We start from the raw sequence: 20,896 nt of genomic DNA, 5'->3' as shown, positions 1-20,896 counted from the left end.
GATATTGTGTCATTTATGCCGAAAAATTAACAACGTAAAAACCCAGTAGCAGTATTGCTGTTTTTTCCCCATCTCCCTCCCAGAAAGAGTTAATAAACATTAATCAGAAAGTTATGAAACTCCAAAATGGCACCAATAAAAATGACAACTTGTCCTGCAAACAAGCCCTTATACAGCTACATGGAGGGAAAAATACATAGCTCTTGGAAGGGGACGATGAAAAAAGAAAAGAAAAACGCTTGGTCAGTAAGGCCCAAAACAGGCTGGTCACTAAGGGGTTAAAATCAGAAGAATATAGTTACTAATAATACATTCTCATCAACAGCCCTGTGTGTGCGGACAGCAACGTTGTATGAATCCGCAGTCAGGTCCTTTGTCTAAAGGCAATCCAGTACTTTCATTTCACCACCAGAGGGCGCTGAACACCCGCTAGCGTAGTTCCTCCACAGAGCACGTTGTCCCCTCCCACCACAGTAGAACCTGACCTTTCTGATTTGAATCTGCCGCCCACACTTCCGTTGTTTTCGGGAGGAGTGGGCGCGGTCACGCGCCTAGTGACGCCATCACGGCGCGCGGTCACGTGGAAATGATGTCATCAGCTACTGTGTCGAATCTTCGGTTCTGTATCCAGGTAAGAAAAGGCTCATGTCGCGGAGCGGTGCGAGTTGTCTCGGTCGGTGCCGCACAGTTCCACGCGCCCAGGTGGTGTTTGTGAGATGAATAGCGACATCCCGCTTTCCTTTCCGGTCCTTCCGCGCCGCTGACAGTGCTGTGGGGTTAGCGGGTCACCGGGTCAGCACTGTAGCGGGAGTTTGCTGCGATACCGTTATAAGATACTGCGATAATGTGGACAGCGGAGAGAAACGCTGCGCTTGTCCTATGATGCACGTTGTTAGCTTTTCCTTTATGCATTATTATGCGTCGCAGCGGGTTTTCTTCTCCAGTCACACCTAAAGCTGCATTCTAGGGTACGTTCCCACCTGCATCAGAAGCTGTGTTCAGGAAAGCCGGAGTATGTTGGCACCTGTTACACGTCTAAAGGCTACTTTCACACTGGCGTTTCTATTTTCCGGTATTGAGATCCGTCATGGGGTCTCAATAACGGAGAGTAAATCCGTCCTGGGCTGCGAAGCAAAACGGATCCGTCCTGACACACAATGCAAGTCAATGGGGGCGGATTTCTCTGACTTTAAATGGAGTTCATGACTGATCCGTCTTGGCTATGTTACAGATAATACAACCAGATCCGTAAATAATGGATGCAGACGGTTGTATTATCAGTAACGGAAGTGTTTTTGCTGAACTCTGCCGGATCCAGTAAAAACGCTAGTGTGAAAGTAGCTTTATTCTGCACTAATGTTATTTTCACTGTTCTGCAGAATATCAGAGACCATTAGTGCAAATGTGAACACAGCCTAAGGCTACTTTCACACTGGCATTTCTGAGATCCGTTCAAGGCTCTCACAAGCGGTCCAAAACGGATCAGTTTTGCCCTAATGCATTCTGAATGGAAAAGGATCCGCTCAGAATGCATCAGTTTGCTTCCGATCAGTCTCCATTCCGCTCTGGAGGCGGACACCAAAACGCTGCCTGCACACACGATGTAAGTCAATGGGGACGGATCCGTTTTCTCTGACACAATCTGGCACAATAGAAAACGTATCCATCTCCCATTGACTTTCAGTGGTGTTCAAGACAGATCCATCATGGCTATATAAGACATAATATAAATGGATCCGTTCTGAGCGGATGCATGCGGTTGTATTATCGGTGCGGATCCGTCTGTGCAGATCCATGACGGATCCACACCAAACACAAGTGTAAAAATAGCCTAATCTGTTGGATCACGTCTGACAGCACAGGGCAGATAAACAGCTGTCTTGCCAAAGGCAACCAGCAGACGTTTGACAGCGGCTATGTACATGTATGAAGTAACCATAATCGCTGTTATCTGTTTCAGGGCTGACATTGCGGATCTGACTGCATACTGCCACATTCAGGCCCAGTGGAGATTCCAGGTACTGTGTGTGTGGTTGTGGGCACATATATATAATATATTTATGTACACAAATAATGGCGACTTCTGAAACCTGATCATCCCCTTTAAAGGGAGGCTGTCAGCACATGCTAAACTGCTGAAGGCCTAGGTCGGGGTTAGGGAAAGCAGGACAAACATACCTTTTCTCATCAGGAGTAGGGAGAATGTGAGGTTTTATTCTGCCAAATTCTGATCTTCCAAGTGTCCAGAGTGGAGCCTCTCGTTAAAGTGCTCTCCGCATTGAGCTGCTATATAGCCCATCCCTCTGCTATGGCTAGGTCTTAAGTATCTGATGGGTGGGGAATCGACACCTGGGCCCCCCCGCCGATCAGTTGTTTGAGAAGTTAGCAGCCCTCGCAGTAGCACCTCAGCTTTCTCTCTGCTTTTCCTAGGCCAGTGACAACGCATTCATCTGTGTCGTGGCCTAGGAACCACTCAGCCTCATTCAAGTGAATGGAGCTGAGCGCGATACCAAGCAACAGCCGTTACACAGTGTACGGTGCTGTGCTTAGCAAGCATGGAGAAGGCAAGGGACCCGGGTGTCAGACTCCCGCCGATCAGTAAAATAAAATCTTGGAAAATCCTTTTAAGCTGCATATTCACACTTGTTTGTCCTCCTCTTTCTATCACATAGAAAGTGTCGGCAAAAGTGGTGACAGACTCCCTTCAACCCCTTAGTGTCAAACCTATTTTGGGCCTTAAATGGGCTCCTAGAATGGGTTGCATCCAGCGGTGGGGGCCTTGTTTAATTACACTGCTCTTTGGCGCCTGCTGTACAGTAGTGAGTGTTCCTGTCAGGCTGCTCAGACATGATGACATATCACACACAGGATCTCCTTGTTGCTATCTTTATTACAGAAGGAAGTCTGCTGTACAATAGATAGTAAATCATGAGATCCTGGGTTTGATATGTCGTCATGTCTGAGCAGCCTGACAGATACGTGGGCAGGAGCGCGTTATTGCTATAACAAGGATGTAATACTGCACTCTGTACCTGTCAGACTGCTCAGCCATGACCACATATCACACGCAGGATCGTATCATTACTGGTAATGAAGCTATCCTGTGTGACATTGTCAGGTGAAGTAACACTCTCCACTGTGATGCATGTGCCAGAGCGCAATGAGGTCCTGCAACCCCCACAGCTGGATGCACCTGTCCTAGCGGTTATTTTCTATATTATTATTTATTTATTTTTAACAACAATTGTGTGTGTGGGTGAATAAACCTACACATATTTGGTATCTCTACATCTATGTATGAATGCTGGACAAAAATAATATTCACTATTGCAATTTTCCTTTTGTCTAGTCTGCCACCCAAAAAGTGATCAAAAAGTCATATGTACTAATGAAAACTACATGTTGTCCTGCAGGATAACAAGCTCTCACGCAGCTCTGACAGAGAAGTTCAAAGGTCGCTTCCCCAGAAAATGGTGATACAAAAACAAAATTACCTTTGTTTGTTTGTGCAAACTTAGTATCAACGGAATTGGACTGACCCACGAATAAAGGTAATGCGTTATTTATGCTGCATGTTGACATGGTAACATAGTTTATAAGGCCAAAAAAAGATATGTCCATCCAGTTCGGCCTGTTATCCTGCAAGTTGATCCAGAGGAAGGCAAAAAAAAAATGTAGTAGAAGCCAATTTGTCCCACTTAAAGGGGTTGTCGAGGTTCAGAGCTGAACAGAACATGCCCTTATTTTCACTGAGGCATCCCCCCCGAGACTAGCATCGGAGCATCTCATGCTCCGATGCGCTCCCTTGCCCTGCGCTAAATCGCGCAGGGTACGGGCTCTTTTGTTTATCATAACACACTGCCGAGTGGAAGCTTCTGCCTGGCAGTGTGCTCAGTGACATCACCGGATCTGATGGGCGGGCTTTAGTGCTGCCCTAGCCATTTTACTCGCTCGGGCAGCGCTAAATCCTGCCCATCAGTGCCGGTGACGTCACCAGGCTTCCTGGCAGCCCCATGGAGAGCCCGGTATGTCACCGGATCTCCAAAAAATGTCTTTGCCCTGCGCGATTTAACGCAGGGCAAAGGAGAGCATCGAAGCATGAATTGCTCCGATGTCAAGTCAGGGGGGCTGCCGGGGAGTAGAAGAGGATATGTTCGGGTTCAGCTCTGAACCCGGACAACCCCCTTTTTATGGAGGGGGGAAAAAAAACTTCCCATCTCCAATCAGGCAATCGGATAACTCCCTGGATCAACGACCCCTCTCTAGTAGCTATAGCCTGTAATATTACGCTCCAGAAATACATCCAGGCCCCTCTTGAACTCTTAAGTGAACTTGCCATCACCACTTCCTCAGGCAGAGAGTTCCATATTCTCACTGCTCTTACCGTAATCCTCTTCTATGTTTGTGTACAAACCTTCTTTCCTCCAGACGCAGAGGATGTCCCCTCGTCACAGTCCTGGGGATAAATAGATGATGGGATAGATCTCTGTACTGACTCCTGATATATTTATACATAGTAATTAGATCTCCCCTCAGTCGTCTTTTTTCTAAACTAAATAATCTTAATTTTGATAATCTTTTAGGGTACTGTAGTGTCCCCCCCCCCCCCCCCCCCCCATTCCAGTTATTACTTTAGTTGCCCTCCTCTGGACCCTCTCCAGCTCTGCTATGTCTGCCTTGTTCACTGGAGCACAGAACTGTACACAGTACTCCATGTGTGGTCTGACTAGTGATTTGTAAAGTGGTAGGACTGTGTTCTCATCATGGGCATCTATGCCCCTTTTGATGCAACCCATTATCTTATTGGCCTTGGTAGCAGCTGCCTGACACAGGTTTTTTTTTTTTTTTTTTACAGCTTAGTTTTGTTGTTTATTATTCCATGTCAGTGTTACCCTTTTTTTTTTTTTTTTTTTTTTTTACCATTTAGTATGTACGGGTGACTTGCATTATTCCTTCCCATGTGCATAACCTTACATTTCTCAGTGGTGACCAAACTACCAAACTAAAAGGGGTTCTCCAGGACTAGGAAAGATGGCTGCTTTCTTTCATAACAGCACAACACCTGTCAACAGGTTGTGTGTGGTATTACAGCTCAGCACCAAACACTTCAGTGTAGCTGAGCTGTAGTACCAGACACAGCTCATGGACAGGTGTGGGGCTGTTTTTGGAATAAAGCAGCCATGTTTTTGCTGTTTCTGGGCAACCTTTTTTAAGACATAATGACAGAATTGCTGTTTATTTTTTTTTTCCCATTTCTTCCATAAAGATTAACATGGAAATGGTACCTCTTTAAAATTAAACTCGCCCTGCATAAAACAAGCCCAGAAAAAAATAAATCAAGGCCTTTGGAATGAGATTTAAAAACAAAACAAAAAAGTTACGGTACCACGTCCTTGAAGGGTTAAAGTTTTTGTAGTTTACATTTTAAAGCAAATTAAGTTACTTAAAAAAAAAAAATTAAGTCCATCATCATAGCAGCATATTCTTGAATTCCATCTTCATCAGATGATAAACGCTTGCAACCAGAATAGAGTGTAGCATTATTAGAGTACTTTCACACTTGCGTTGTTGGATTCGGGTAAGTAAAGTGCCATGTATCACCGCATAAAGGCACAAACATTCTTTACATAGCCCAACAGAAAAAAAAAAGTTCTTGTTTTCAAGGGTGTCAAAAAGTTAAGGTGTTTTCCTGGCTCCTGATATCGATGGTCTATCCTCAGGATAGGTCATTAATATCCCTTCAAGGGTCTGACACCTGGGACCCCCAGTGCTCAGCTGTTCCCTGCTGTAATTAGCACTATGAATGGAACAGGAAGCACAGCTCCGTTCAAAGAGTGGTGGCCGTGCCGGGTTACTGCATTAATTTCAATGGGAGGGGAGCTGAGCTGCAGTAACCCTGTTCCATTCACAGTATTAGCTCCAGTATCAGAGGCTGCAGAGAACCCCTTTAATATCTGATCTGTGAGGGTCCAACACCCCACACCTTCACTGATCAGACATTTAATGACCTAGGATACGCCATCAATATCAGGAGCCTGGAAACCCCATTTGAAAAACAGAAAATGTGCCTGGTCAGGAAGGGCGAGTTTTTGAACTGGTTAAATTTCAATGTGTGTTTTTTATTTTATTTTATTTATTTTGTAGGCCTCTTCAAACAATGGAGGACACGGTTCCTCAGGTGGAGTCAGAGGCAGAAGTGCGGATTAATATCCACTCGAGTGGTCATATGGGCGCCGTGCTCTCCAGTTTGGAGGAGCAGAGGAAAAAGAACTTCCTGTGTGACATCACGCTCGTAGTTGAGAATGTCGAGTATCGGGCACACAAAGCTCTGCTCGCTGCTACCAGTGAATACTTTTCCACGATGTTTGCCGATGAGGAGAATATCGGCCAGTCAATATACGTCATAGAAGGAATAGTGTGTGAGGTTTTTGAAACCTTGCTGCAGTTCATCTACACTGGAAGTGTAGACGTAAGTGAAAAATGGCTCAAGCAAATCGTGGGAACTGCACAGGTCTTGAAAGTAAACAATCTGGTAAAAGCGTATGCAGAATATCAGGAGAATCTACACAGTCGAGAGGCCGACGCATCTGATAATGGAGCAACAGATGAAGCAGACGATCCTGTATCAAAGCGTAAACGAGGAAGACCAAGGAAAAACAGTGATCAGACCAACACACAGGCTGAGGAGAAGCCGATAGACCAAGGAGATGTCCCAGAAAGTATTGAGGACACCTGTTATTCCAATGGAAACATTTTACACGAGCAGGAGGTCGCCGATTTTGCTGCGGAGGTGACGTGTGACTTAAATCCCAAGCCTCCAGAAGAACAACCACAACAACCACCACCAGTACCAAAGAAACCTAGCAAGCGCAGACCACGGAGGTCCGTTAAACTGCAAGATTATAGACTTGGTGAAGAACGTCAACCATCGAAGCATGCTATCGGCAAAAAAAAGCCCAGTCCTGAAGTTTGCAAGGACTGTGGAAAAGTGTTCAAGTACAAGCACTTCTTAGTAATGCACCGTAGAACTCATACAGGTACAACTATTTTTGTTTTCGTTATATACTATTGAATAATTCAAAATGTTCACTGTGAAAGGTTGTACGTTTTGTGCATAACTGATGCTGGTTCATCGGCACCGTTACACCGTCAGATAATCGCTAGCAAATGTTCCTATGAATGCTTGTTAGCGATTATCTGGCATATTCTCGCCCTGTGTAAAGGGCCCTTTATGCACGCAATGCCATTAATCACTGATAACGCCTCCTCCCTGTACCAGTATCTCTTCACAGAAGGTGGAAAAAATGTATAAATTGCAGGTTTGACTGACTCTTTTCCCACAAAAATTCACCAATCTGCTCAGCTCCTCCTGCTCTATAACATAAATACTCTATGAAGTATTTATATCCTGCTAAATGTGCTGGCTATAGATAATTTTTTCTAACAAACTTGCTCAACATGACATGTTTCCCTGAAGGAGCTCCCTCAGACCGGCTGTGTGGGCGGAGCAGCTGCAAAGTGAAAGTAAATATCCCAGCATGCATTGCAGCAAGCGTGTTCAGAGGAGCAGTCACATGACATCCCCGCCCACCTGTGTTCCCATAGAGACAAGAGCCCCCTCAGACTGCTATACATAGAAAGAACCCCCCAGTCCCAACAGTAAAGAGAGGTCACTACCCGTCCCACACAGGAATGTGATGCTAATGTATCATACATGTGTTTCTGGGGGGGGAGGTACCCTGTTCATAAACTAGTTGTGCCACTGGATGTAAGCCATGAATAGAGGGGGAGATTTATCATTTCCCTTGCTTCTGAAACATGGTGTTAAAAAGTTGCAAACTATTTGTTTACGACTTTTTAGCTGCCCCTTTAACCACTTAAGGACCACAGGTTTATACCCCCTTAGTGACCAGGCCCTGTTTTACAAAACGGCACTCTACAACTTTAGCGGTTTATTGCTCGGTCATGCAACTTGGCACCCAAATGAATTTTACCTCCTTTTCTTCTCACAAATACAGCTTTCTTTTGGTGGTATTTGATTGCTGCTGAGATTTTTTCGTTTTTATGATATTAATTCAAAAAGACCGCAATTTTCTCCCAAAAAGTGTATTTTTAACTTTTTCTGGTAAAATTGTTCAAATATAATTACATTTCTATACAAGTTTGTGTCAGAATTTGTGCTACATATCTTTGATAAAAAAAAAATCCAATAAGGGTATATTTATTGATTTGCACAAAAGTTATAGCGTTTACAAACTATGGTACAAATATGTGAATTTCCGCATTTTGAAGCAGCTCTGACTTGCTGAGCACCTGTCATGTTTCTTGAGGTGCTAGAATGCCAGGATAGTATAAATACCTCCCAAATGATCCTATTTTAGAAAGACACCCCAAGGTATTCGGGGAGGGGCATGGTGAGTTCATGTATGATTTAATTTTTTTTTCACAAGTTAGCGGAAAATGACACTTTCTGAGGAAAAAAATAATAACATTTCCATTTCTGCTAACTTCTGGAAAAAAATAAAATAAATCTCCCACGGACTCACTATGCACCTCAGTGAATACCTTGGGGTGTCGACTTTCCGAAATGGGGTCATTTGTGGGGTGTATTTACTGTTCTGGCATTTTGGGTGGGGCTAAATTGTGAGCAACCCTGTAAAGCCTAAAGATACTCGTTGGACTTTCGGACCCTTTACGCACCTAGGCTGCAAAAAAAATGTCACACATGTGGTATCGCCGTACTCAGAAGAAGTAGGGCAATGTGTTTTGGGGTGTATTTTTACATATACCCATGCTGGGTGAGAGAAATATCTCACAAAAATGACAACTTTGTATAAAAAAAAATGGGAAAAGTTAACTTTTAGAGAAATATGACAGGGGGGTGACCAGGGAATCTATATGGGGTGATCAGGGGTTAATAAGTGACAGGGGGGGGGGGTGTAATGTGTGTGTGTGTGTGTGTGGTGCTTGGTGCTACTTACAGAGCTGACTGTGTCCTCTGGTGGTCGATCCAAGCAAAAGGGACCACCAGAGGAGCAGGTAGCAGGTATATCAGACGCTATTTACAAAGTAGCGTCTGATATACCTATTTGGTTATTTTAAAAATCTACAGCCTGCCAGCCAATGATCAGCGCTGGCAGGCTGTAGTTAAACTTGTCAACTGCGCAATCCTGTGAGCGCGCATTCACAGGAAATCTCAGGTCTTGCGAGATGACGCCAAAAGGCATCACTGAGACCTGAGAGCGCTGCCGTCCAGACTCCTATCGGCGTTGCCGTGACGGCGAGAGGTAAAAAAAAAAGTGACCAGTCAACCCCAACAAATTTATGTAAATTTTTGCCAGTTTTCTGACTGAAATGAAGCTAGAAATCTATTGCAGCTCTGACTGGTCATAGATTTCTCTTTAGGTGCACAGACTGCCCGAGGAGGGACATCTTTGTTACACAAGAACTCTGATGAATAAATTTGTACAAACCGATCTGTATAAACATGTATAAACTAGTACTTACAACACAGCTGATCCCAAGGACCAGACAGACATTGAGTAAGGTGAACAGCGTCTGCGCATGCCTGACTTTCATTTCCTGGTCTCCGCAGTGAGCCGACATCTCCAGCGATCATGTGCTCGGCCACATGACTAGGACCTGTCATCGTTGCTAGGACACTACCCCTGTTGCCAGTCACCTGACACATCACAAGTTCCTATGTGTCTCCGTATCCCAGCAACCACAGGTCCTACTCAGTGTTAAACCTCTTCATTATGGCCAGGTCCTATACATAAGAGAAAAACCATCGCTACAGCGACCTCCTTATCGGCTGTTTGCATAGACACTGCTGTGGTTCACCTGATTTAAAACAGTTTTTCTTTTGTTGATAGGAGACTGCGTTCCCGGGTTATACTTAATATGCAAATGAGACCTTTAGTGCAATGACAGCCTCGCCATTGCTCTTGTTGCACCCGAGTGCCACTTGTTTTTGTGAGCGGTACTAATTTTTTACTTTTTTTTTTTTCACTCTCCATGATCATAACATCATACAAATACATGCACACGGCTCTATAGCATGCACATTACACACACACACACGGCTTTACTTCACGCACATTACACACACACACACGGCTTTACTTCACGCGCGTTACACACACACACACGGCTTTACTTCACGCGCGTTACACACACACACACGGCTTTACTTCACGCGCGTTACACACACACACACGGCTTTACTTCACGCGCGTTACACACACACACACGGCTTTACTTCACGCGCGTTACACACACACGGCTTTACTTCACGCACGTTACACACACACGGCTTTACTTCACGCACGTTACACACACACGGCTTTACTTCACGCACATTACACACACACACACACGGCTTTACTTCACGCTCGTTACACACACACACACGGCTTTACTTCACGCACATTACACTCACACGGCTTTACTTCACGCACATTTTACACACACACACACACACACACACACACGGCTTTACTTCACGCACATTACACACACACACACACACGGCTTTACTTCACGCACATTACACACACACACACACACACACACGGCTTTACTTCACGCACATTACACACACACACACACACACACACGGCTTTACTTCACGCACATTACAACACACACACACACACACGGCTTTACTTCACGCACATTACACACACACACACACACGGCTTTACTTCACGCACATTACACACACACACACACACGGCTTTACTTCACGCACATTACACACACACACACACGGCTTTACTTCACGCACATACACCACACACACACGGCTTTACTTCACGCACATTACACACACACAACACACACGGCTTTACTTCACGCACATTACACACACACACACACGGCTTTACTTCACGCACATTACACACACACACACACGGCTTACTTCACGCACATTACACACACACACACACGGCTTTACTTCACGCACATTACACACACACACACACACGGCTTTACTTCACGCACATTACACACACACACACGGCTTTACTTCACGCACATTACACACACACACACACGGCTTTACTTCACGCACATTACACACACACACACGGCTTTACTTCACGCACATTACACACACACACACGGCTTTACTTCACGCACATTACACACACACACACGGCTTTACTTCACGCACATTACACACACACACACGGCTTTACTTCACGCACATTACACACACACACACACGGCTTTACTTCACGCACATTACACACACACACACGGCTTTACTTCACGCACATTACACACACACACACGGCTTACTTCACCTACACACACACCGCGTTACTACGCACATTACACACACACACGGCTTTACTTCACGCACATTACACACACACACACGGCTTTACTTCACGCACATTACACACACACACACGGCTTTACTTCACGCACATTACACACACACACACGGCTTTACTTCACGCACATTACACACACACACACGGCTTTACTTCACGCACATTACACACACACACACGGCTTTACTTCACGCACATTACACACACACACACGGCTTTACTTCACGCACATTACACACACACACACGGCTTTACTTCACGCACATTACACACACACACACGGCTTTACTTCACGCACATTACACACACACACACGGCTTTACTTCACGCACATTACACACACACACACACGGCTTTACTTCACGCACATTACACACACACCACGGCTTTACTTCACGCACATTACACACACACACACGGCTTTACTTCACGCACATTACACACACACACACGGCTTACTTCCGCACATTACACACACCACACACGGCTTTACTTCACGCACATTACACACACACACACGGCTTTACTTCACGCACATTACACACACCCACACGGCTTTACTTCACGCACATTACACACACACCACACACGGCTTTACTTCACGCACATTACACACACACCACACACGGCTTTACTTCACGCACATTACACACACACACACACACGGCTTTACTTCACGCACATTACACACCACACACACACGGCTTTACTTCACCGCACATTACCACACACACACGGCTTTACTTCACGCACATTACACACACACACGGCTTTACTTCACGCACATTACACACACACACACACACACGGCTTTACTTCACGCACATTACACACACAAACACACACACGGCTTTACTTCACGCACATTACACACACACCACACACACGGCTTTACTTCACGCACATTACACACACACACACACACACGGCTTTACTTCACGCACATTACACACACACACACACACACGGCTTTACTTCACGCACATTACACACACACACACACACGGCTTTACTTCACGCACATTACACACACACACACACCACGGCTTTACTTCACGCACATTACACACACACACACACAACGGCTTTACTTCACGCACATTACACACACACACACACACGGCTTTACTTCACGCACATTACACACACACACACACGGCTTTACTTCACGCACATTACACACACACACACACGGCTTTACTTCACGCACATTATACACACACACACACACACACACACACACACACACACTGCTTTACTGCACGCACAGTACACACACACGAATTTGCTCAAAGAGGCCCAAATTCCAATGAGTACCTTTAGGATTTCACTGGGCGTTTTTACGCATTTGGATTCCAAACTACTTCTCACGCTTTAGGGCCCCTAAAATGCCAGGGCATTTGGGCTAACTAAATTTAGCTCAAAAGTGATCTTTATAGCGCCGCAGCGATTTTAGTGTTTTCGCAGTGATCAGAAAAAAAACTGAACGCAAGTGTGGGCACAATATCAGGCCTGATCGGGCGAACACAGTTTTTTGTAGAGCCTAAGGTGACCCTAATGAGATAGATCTGATTGCGATCAGTCTTGATCACTTACAGATACTATATAGTACTAGTGCTGATTAGCGACAGCGATGACGCTAATCGGTGACTGCGGTGGCCTAAAAAGTAGCTAACTAACTGGCGGTGATAAGGGACCCTTACAGGGGGGTGATCAATGACAGGGGGGAGACCAGGGAATCTATATGGGGTGATCAGGGGTTAATAAGTGACAGGGGGGGTGTAATGTGTGTGTGTGTGTGTGTGGTGCTTGGTGCTACTTACAGAGCTGACTGTGTCCTCTGGTGGTCGATCCAAGCAAAAGGGACCACCAGAGGAGCAGGTAGCAGGTATATCAGACGCTATTTACAAAGTAGCGTCTGATATACCTATTTGGTTATTTTAAAAATCTACAGCCTGCCAGCCAATGATCAGCGCTGGCAGGCTGTAGTTAAACTTGTGAACTGCGCAATCCTGTGAGCGCGCATTCACAGGAAATCTCAGGTCTCGCGAGATGACGCCAAAAGGCATCACTGAGAGCGCTGCCGTCCAGACTCCTATCGGCGTTGCCGTGACGGCGAGAGGTAAAAAAAAAAAGTGACCAGTCAACCCCAACAAATTTATGTAAATTTTTGCCAGTTTTCTGACTGAAATGAAGCTAGAAATCTATTGCAGCTCTGACTGGTCATAGATTTCTCTTTAGGTGCACAGACTGCCCGAGGAGGGACATCTTTGTTACACACGAACTCTGATGAATAAATTTGTACAAACCGATCTGTATAAACATGTATAAACTAGGGGTGCACCGAAATTTCGGCGGCCGAAAATATCGGCCGAGAATGCACCTAATCTGTTTCTGCCGATATTTTTACATATCGGCCGGAAATAGCGGGGAGGGACTGGGAGGAGGAGCTGGGGGCCGGTGCGTTCACTGTGCTCCGGCCCCCAGCTCCAGTAGTTATAAAATGTTGTACAATTAATAAGCATTCTATTCATGAGGCCCCCCTCTGCAGTATTACATTCAATACAGCCACATCCTACTCAGAGGGCTGTGCTGGCCGGCCGGGCAGACGAGCGGCAGCGTCACGACTGACGTCACATGCCTGCGCCGCCTCCTTCATTCAGAAAGTAGGCCAGGCACATGACGTCAGTTGTGACGCTGCCACTCCTCTGCCCGGCCGGCCAGCATTAAGATGACAGCCCTGTGAGTATGATGTGGCTGTATTGAATGTAATACTGCAGAGGGGGCCTCATGAATAGAATGCTTATTAATTGTACAACATTTTATAACTACTGGAGCTGGGGGCCGGAGCACAGTGAACGCACCGGCCCCCAGCTCCTCCTCCCAGTCCCTCCCCGCTATTTTCTATTAATTGTACAATGGGGGGGGGGGGGGCGGCTGTGGATGGCACTGTTATGGGGTGGGGGTCTGTGGATGGCACTGTTATGGGGTGGGTGGGGGGTCTGTGGATGGCACTGTTATGAGGTGGGGGGGGTCTGTGGATGGCACTGTTATGGGGTGGGGGGGGTCTGTGGATGGCACTGTTATGGGGTGGGGGGGGTCTGTGGATGGCACGGTTATGGGGTGGGTGGGGGTCTGTGGATGGCACTGTTATGAGGTGGGGGGGTCTGTGGATGGCACTGTTATGAGGTGGGGGGGTCTGTGGATGGCACGGTTATGGGGTGGGTGGGGGTCTGTGGATGGCACTGTTATGAGGTGGGGGGGTCTGTGGATGGCACTGTTATGAGGTGGGGGGGTCTGTGGATGGCACGGTTATGGGGTGGGGGGGGTCTGTGGATGGCACGGTTATGGGGTGGGTGGGGGTCTGTGGATGGCACTGTTATGGGGTGGGTGGGGGTCTGTGGATGGCACTGTTATGAGGTGGGGGGGTCTGTGGATGGCACTGTTATGAGGTGGGGGGGTCTGTGGATGGCACTGCTATGGGGTGGGGGGTCTTTTAAAAGTATTTGGGCAAAAAGGCGGTTTCGGTCAAGGGGTATCCTGAATTTTCGGTTTCGGACCAGAATTTTCATTTCGGTGCACCCCTACTTACAACACAGCTGATCCCAAGGACCAGACAGACATTGAGTAAGGTGAACAGCGTCTGCGCATGCCTGACTTTAATTTCCTGGTCTCCGCAGTGAGCCGACATCTCCAGCGATCATGTGCTCGGCCACATGACTAGGACCTGTCATCGTTGCTAGGACACTACCCCCTGTTGCCAGTCACCTGACACATCACATGTTCCTATGTGTCTCCGTATCCCAGCAACCACAGGTCCTACTCAGTGTTAAACCTCTTCATTATGGCCAGGTCCTATACATAAGAGAAAAACCATCGCTACAGGGACCTCCTTATCGGCTGTTTGCATAGACACTGCTGTGGTTCACCTGATTTAAAACAGTTTTTCTTTTGTTGATAGGAGACTGCGTTCCCAGGTTATACTTAATATGCAAATGAGACCTTTAGCGCAATGACAGCCTCGCCATTGCTCTTGTTGCACCCGAGTGCCACTTGTTTTTGTGAGCGGTACTAATTTTTTACTTTTTTTTTTTTCACTCTCCATGATCATAACATCATACAAATACATGCACACGGCTCTATAGCATGCACATTACACACACACACACGGCTTTACTTCACGCACATTACACACACACACACGGCTTTACTTCACGCGCGTTACACACACACACACGGCTTTACTTCACGCGCGTTACACACACACACACGGCTTTACTTCACGCGCGTTACACACACACACGGCTTTACTTCACGCACATTACACACACACACACACACGGCTTTACTGCACGCACGTTACACACACACGGCTTTACTTCACGCACGTTACACACACACACACGGCTTTACTTCATGCACGTTACACACACACACACGGCTTTACTTCACGCACATTACACACACACGGCTTTACTTCACGCACATTACACACACACACACGGCTTTACTTCACGCACATTACACACACACACACACGGCTTTACTTCACGCACATTACACACACACACACGGCTTTACTTCACGCACATTACACACACACACACGGATTTACTGCACGCACGTTACACACACACGGCTTTACTTCACGCACGTTACACACACACACACGGCTTTACTTCATGCACGTTACACACACACACACGGCTTTACTTCACGCACATTACACACACACGGCTTTACTTCACGCACATTACACACACACACGGCTTTACTTCACGCACATTACACACACACACACGGCTTTACTTCACGCACATTACACACACACACACGGCTTTACTTCACGCACATTACACACACACACACGGCTTTACTTCACGCACATTACACACACACACACGGCTTTACTTCACACACATTACACACACACACACGGCTTTACTTCACACACATTACACACACACACATGGCTTTACTTCACACACATTACACACACACACACACGGCTTTACTTCACGCACATTACACACACACACACGGCTTTACTTCACGCACATTACACACACACACACACGGCTTTACTTCACGCACATTACACACACACACACACGGCTTTACTTCACGCAGATTACACACACACACACACGGCTTTACTTCACGCACATTACACACACACACACACACGGCTTTACTTCACGCACATTACACACACACACACACACGGCTTTACTTCACGCACATTACACACACACACACACGGCTTTACTTCACGCACATTACACACACACACACACGGCTTTACTTCACGCACATTACACACACACACACACGGCTTTACTTCACGCACATTACACACACACACACACACGGCTTTACTTCACGCACATTATACACACACACACACACACACACACACACACACACACTGCTTTACTGCACGCACAGTACACACACACGGCTTTACTTCACGCACATTACACACACACACACACACACACTGCTTTACTTCACGCACAGTACACACACACACACAGCTTTACTGCACGCACAGTACACACACACACACGGCTTTACTGCACGCACAGTACACACACACACACGGCTTTACTGCACGCACAGTACACACACACACACACACACAGCTTTACTGCACGCACAGTACACACGCACGCACAGTACACACACGGCTTTACTGCACGCACAGTACACACGCACGCACAGTACACACACACACACGGCTTTACTGCACGCACAGTACACACACGGCTTTACTGCACGCACAGTACACACACGGCTTTACTGCACGCACAGTACACACACGGCTTTACTGCACGCACAGTACACACACACACACGGCTTTACTGCACGCACAGTACACACACACACACGGCTTTACTGCACGCACAGTACACACACACACACGGCTTTACTGCACGCACAGTACACACACACACACGGCTTTACTGCACGCACAGTACACACACACACACGGCTTTACTGCACGCACAGTACACACACACACGGCTTTACTGCACGCACAGTACACACACACACACACACTGCTTTACTGCACGCACAGTACACACACACACACGGCTTTACTGCACGCACAGTACACACACACACACACACGGCTTTACTGCACGCACAGTACACACACACACGGCTTTACTACACACACACACACACACACGGCTTTACTGCACGCACAGTACACACACACACACACTGCTTTACTGCACGCACAGTACACACACACACACACACACACACGGCTTTACTGCACGCACAGTACACACACACACACACACGGCTTTACTGCACGCACAGTACACACACACACACACGGCTTTTACTGCACGCACAGTACACACACACACGGCTTTACTGCAGGCACAGTACACACACACATGGCTTTACTGCACGCACAGTACACACACACACACACACGGCTTTACTGCACGCACAGTACACACACACACACACACGGCTTTACTGCACGCACAGTACACACACACACACACACACACGGCTTTACTGCACGCACAGTACACACACACACACACGACTTTACTGCACGCACAGTAGACACACACACACACACACACACGGCTTTACTTCACGCACATTACACACACACACACACGGCTTTACTGCACGCACAGTACACACACACACACACACACGGCTTTACTTCACGCACATTACACACACACACACACACGGCTTTACTGCACGCACAGTACACACACACACACACACACACACGGCTTTACTTCACGCACATTACACACACACACACACACACACACGGCTTTACTGCACGCACAGTACACACACACACACACGGCTTTACTGCACGCACAGTACACACACACGGCTTTACTGCACGCACAGTACACACACACGGCTTTACTGCACGCACAGTACACACACACACACACGGCTTTACTGCACGCACAGTACACACACACACACACACGGCTCTACTGCACGCACAGTACACACACACACGGCTTTACTGCACGCACAGTACACACACACACACACACACACACACGGCTTTACTGCACGCACAGTACACACACACACACACGGCTTTACTGCACGCACAGTACACACACACACACACACGGCTTTACTGCACGCACAGTACACACACACACACACACGGCTTTACTGCACGCACAGTACACACACACACACACGGCTTTACTTCACGCACATTACACACACACACACACACGGCTTTACTGCACGCACAGTACACACACACGGCTTTACTTCACGCACATTACACACACACACACACGGCTTTACTGCACGCACAGTACACACACACACGACTTTACTGCACGCACAGTACACACACACACACACACACGGCTTTACTTCACGCACATTACACACACACACACACGGCTTTACTGCACGCACAGTAACACACACACACACACGGCTTACTTCACGCACATTACACACACACACACACACACGGCTTTACTGCACGCACAGTACACACACACACACACACGCTTACTTCACGCACATACACACACACACGGCTTTACTGCACGCACAGTACACACACACACACGGCTTTTACTGCACGCATCAGTACACACACACACACACGGCTTTACTGCACGCACAGTACACACACACACCACACGGCTTTACTGCACGCACAGTACACACACACACACACACGGCTTTACTGCACGCACAGTACACACACACACACACGGCTTTACTGCACGCACAGTACACACACACACACACGGCTTTACTGCACGCACAGTACACACACACACACACCGGCTTTACTGCACGCACAGTACACACACACACGGCTTTTACTGCACGCACAGTACACACACACACACACACGGCTTTACTGCACGCACAGTACACACACACACACACACGGCTTTACTGCACGCACAGTACACACACACACACACACGGCTTTACTGCACGCACAGTACACACACACACACACGGCTTTACTGCACGCACAGTACACACACACACACACACACACGGCTTTACTGCACGCACAGTACACACACACACACACACACACGGCTTTACTGCACGCACAGTACACACACACACACACACGGCTTTACTGCACGCACAGTACACACACACACACACGGCTTTACTGCACGCACAGTACACACACACACACACACACACGGCTTTACTGCACGCACAGTACACACACACACACACACACGGCTTTACTGCACGCACAGTACACACACACACACACACAGCTTTACTGCACGCACAGTACACACACACACACACGGCTTTACTGCACGCACAGTACACACACACACACGGCTTTACTGCACGCACAGTACACACACACACACACACACACACACGGCTTTACTGCACGCACAGTACACACACACACACGGCTTTACTGCACGCACAGTACACACGCACGCACAGTACACACACACACACACACACACGGCTTTACTGCACGCACAGTACACACACACACGGCTTTACTGCACGCACAGTACTCACACACACACACACACGGCTTTACTGCACTCACAGTACACACACACACACACACACACGGCTTTACTGCACGCACAGTACACACACACACACACACGGCTTTACTGCACGCACAGTACACACCACACACACACGGCTTTACTGCACGCACAGTACACACACACACACACGGCTTTACTGCACGCACAGTACACACACACACACACGGCTTTACTGCACGCACAGTACACACACACATACACACGGCTTTACTGCACGCACAGTACACACACACACACGGCTTTACTGCACGCACAGTACACACACACACACACACACGGCTTTACTGCACGCACAGTACACACACACACACGGCTTTACTGCACGCACAGTACACACGCACACACACACACGGCTTTACTGCACGCACAGTACACACACACACGGCTTTACTGCACGCACAGTACACACACACACACACACACACACACGGCTTTACTGCACGCACAGTACACACACACACGGCTTTACTGCACGCACAGTACACACACACACACGGCTTTACTGCACGCACAGTACACACACACACACACGGCTTTACTGCACGCACAGTACACACACACACACACGGCTTTACTGCACGCACAGTACACACACACACACACACACACACGGCTTTACTGCACGCACAGTACACACACACACACACACACGGCTTTACTGCACGCACAGTACACACACACACCACACACGGCTTTACTGCACGCACAGTACACACACACACACACGGCTTTACTGCACGCACAGTACACACACACACACACACGGCTTACTGCACGCACAGTACACACACACACACACACGGCTTTACTGCACGCACAGTACACACACACACACACACACGGCTTTACTGCACGCACAGTACACACACACACACGGCTTTACTGCACGCACAGTACACACGCACACACACACACGGCTTTACTGCACGCACAGTACACACACACACGGCTTTACTGCACGCA

General features: G+C 47.5%; 1 protein-coding gene across 4 annotated transcripts in view; it reads left to right on the top strand.

The window, feature by feature from the left end:
- The first annotated feature begins 562 nt into the window (after positions 1–562).
- ZBTB24 (zinc finger and BTB domain containing 24) overlaps positions 563–20,896 on the top strand; it is a 50,006-nt gene continuing 29,672 nt past the window's right edge. For all 4 annotated transcript variants that reach the window (XM_044289431.1, XM_044289430.1, XM_044289429.1 and 1 more), the window contains exons 1-4: positions 563–631; positions 1,961–2,018; positions 3,414–3,551; positions 6,145–7,037. In XM_044289431.1, coding sequence (XP_044145366.1) covers positions 6,158–7,037 — 880 coding nt within the window. In that variant the 5' untranslated portion in view covers positions 563–631; positions 1,961–2,018; positions 3,414–3,551; positions 6,145–6,157. The remainder of the gene's footprint in view (positions 632–1,960; positions 2,019–3,413; positions 3,552–6,144; positions 7,038–20,896) is intronic.

This window comes from Bufo gargarizans, chromosome 4, assembly GCF_014858855.1.
Source record: "Bufo gargarizans isolate SCDJY-AF-19 chromosome 4, ASM1485885v1, whole genome shotgun sequence".
In the NCBI taxonomy this organism is placed as follows: Eukaryota; Metazoa; Chordata; class Amphibia; order Anura; family Bufonidae; genus Bufo; species Bufo gargarizans.
This window is presented reverse-complemented; position numbering and strand designations above follow the sequence as displayed.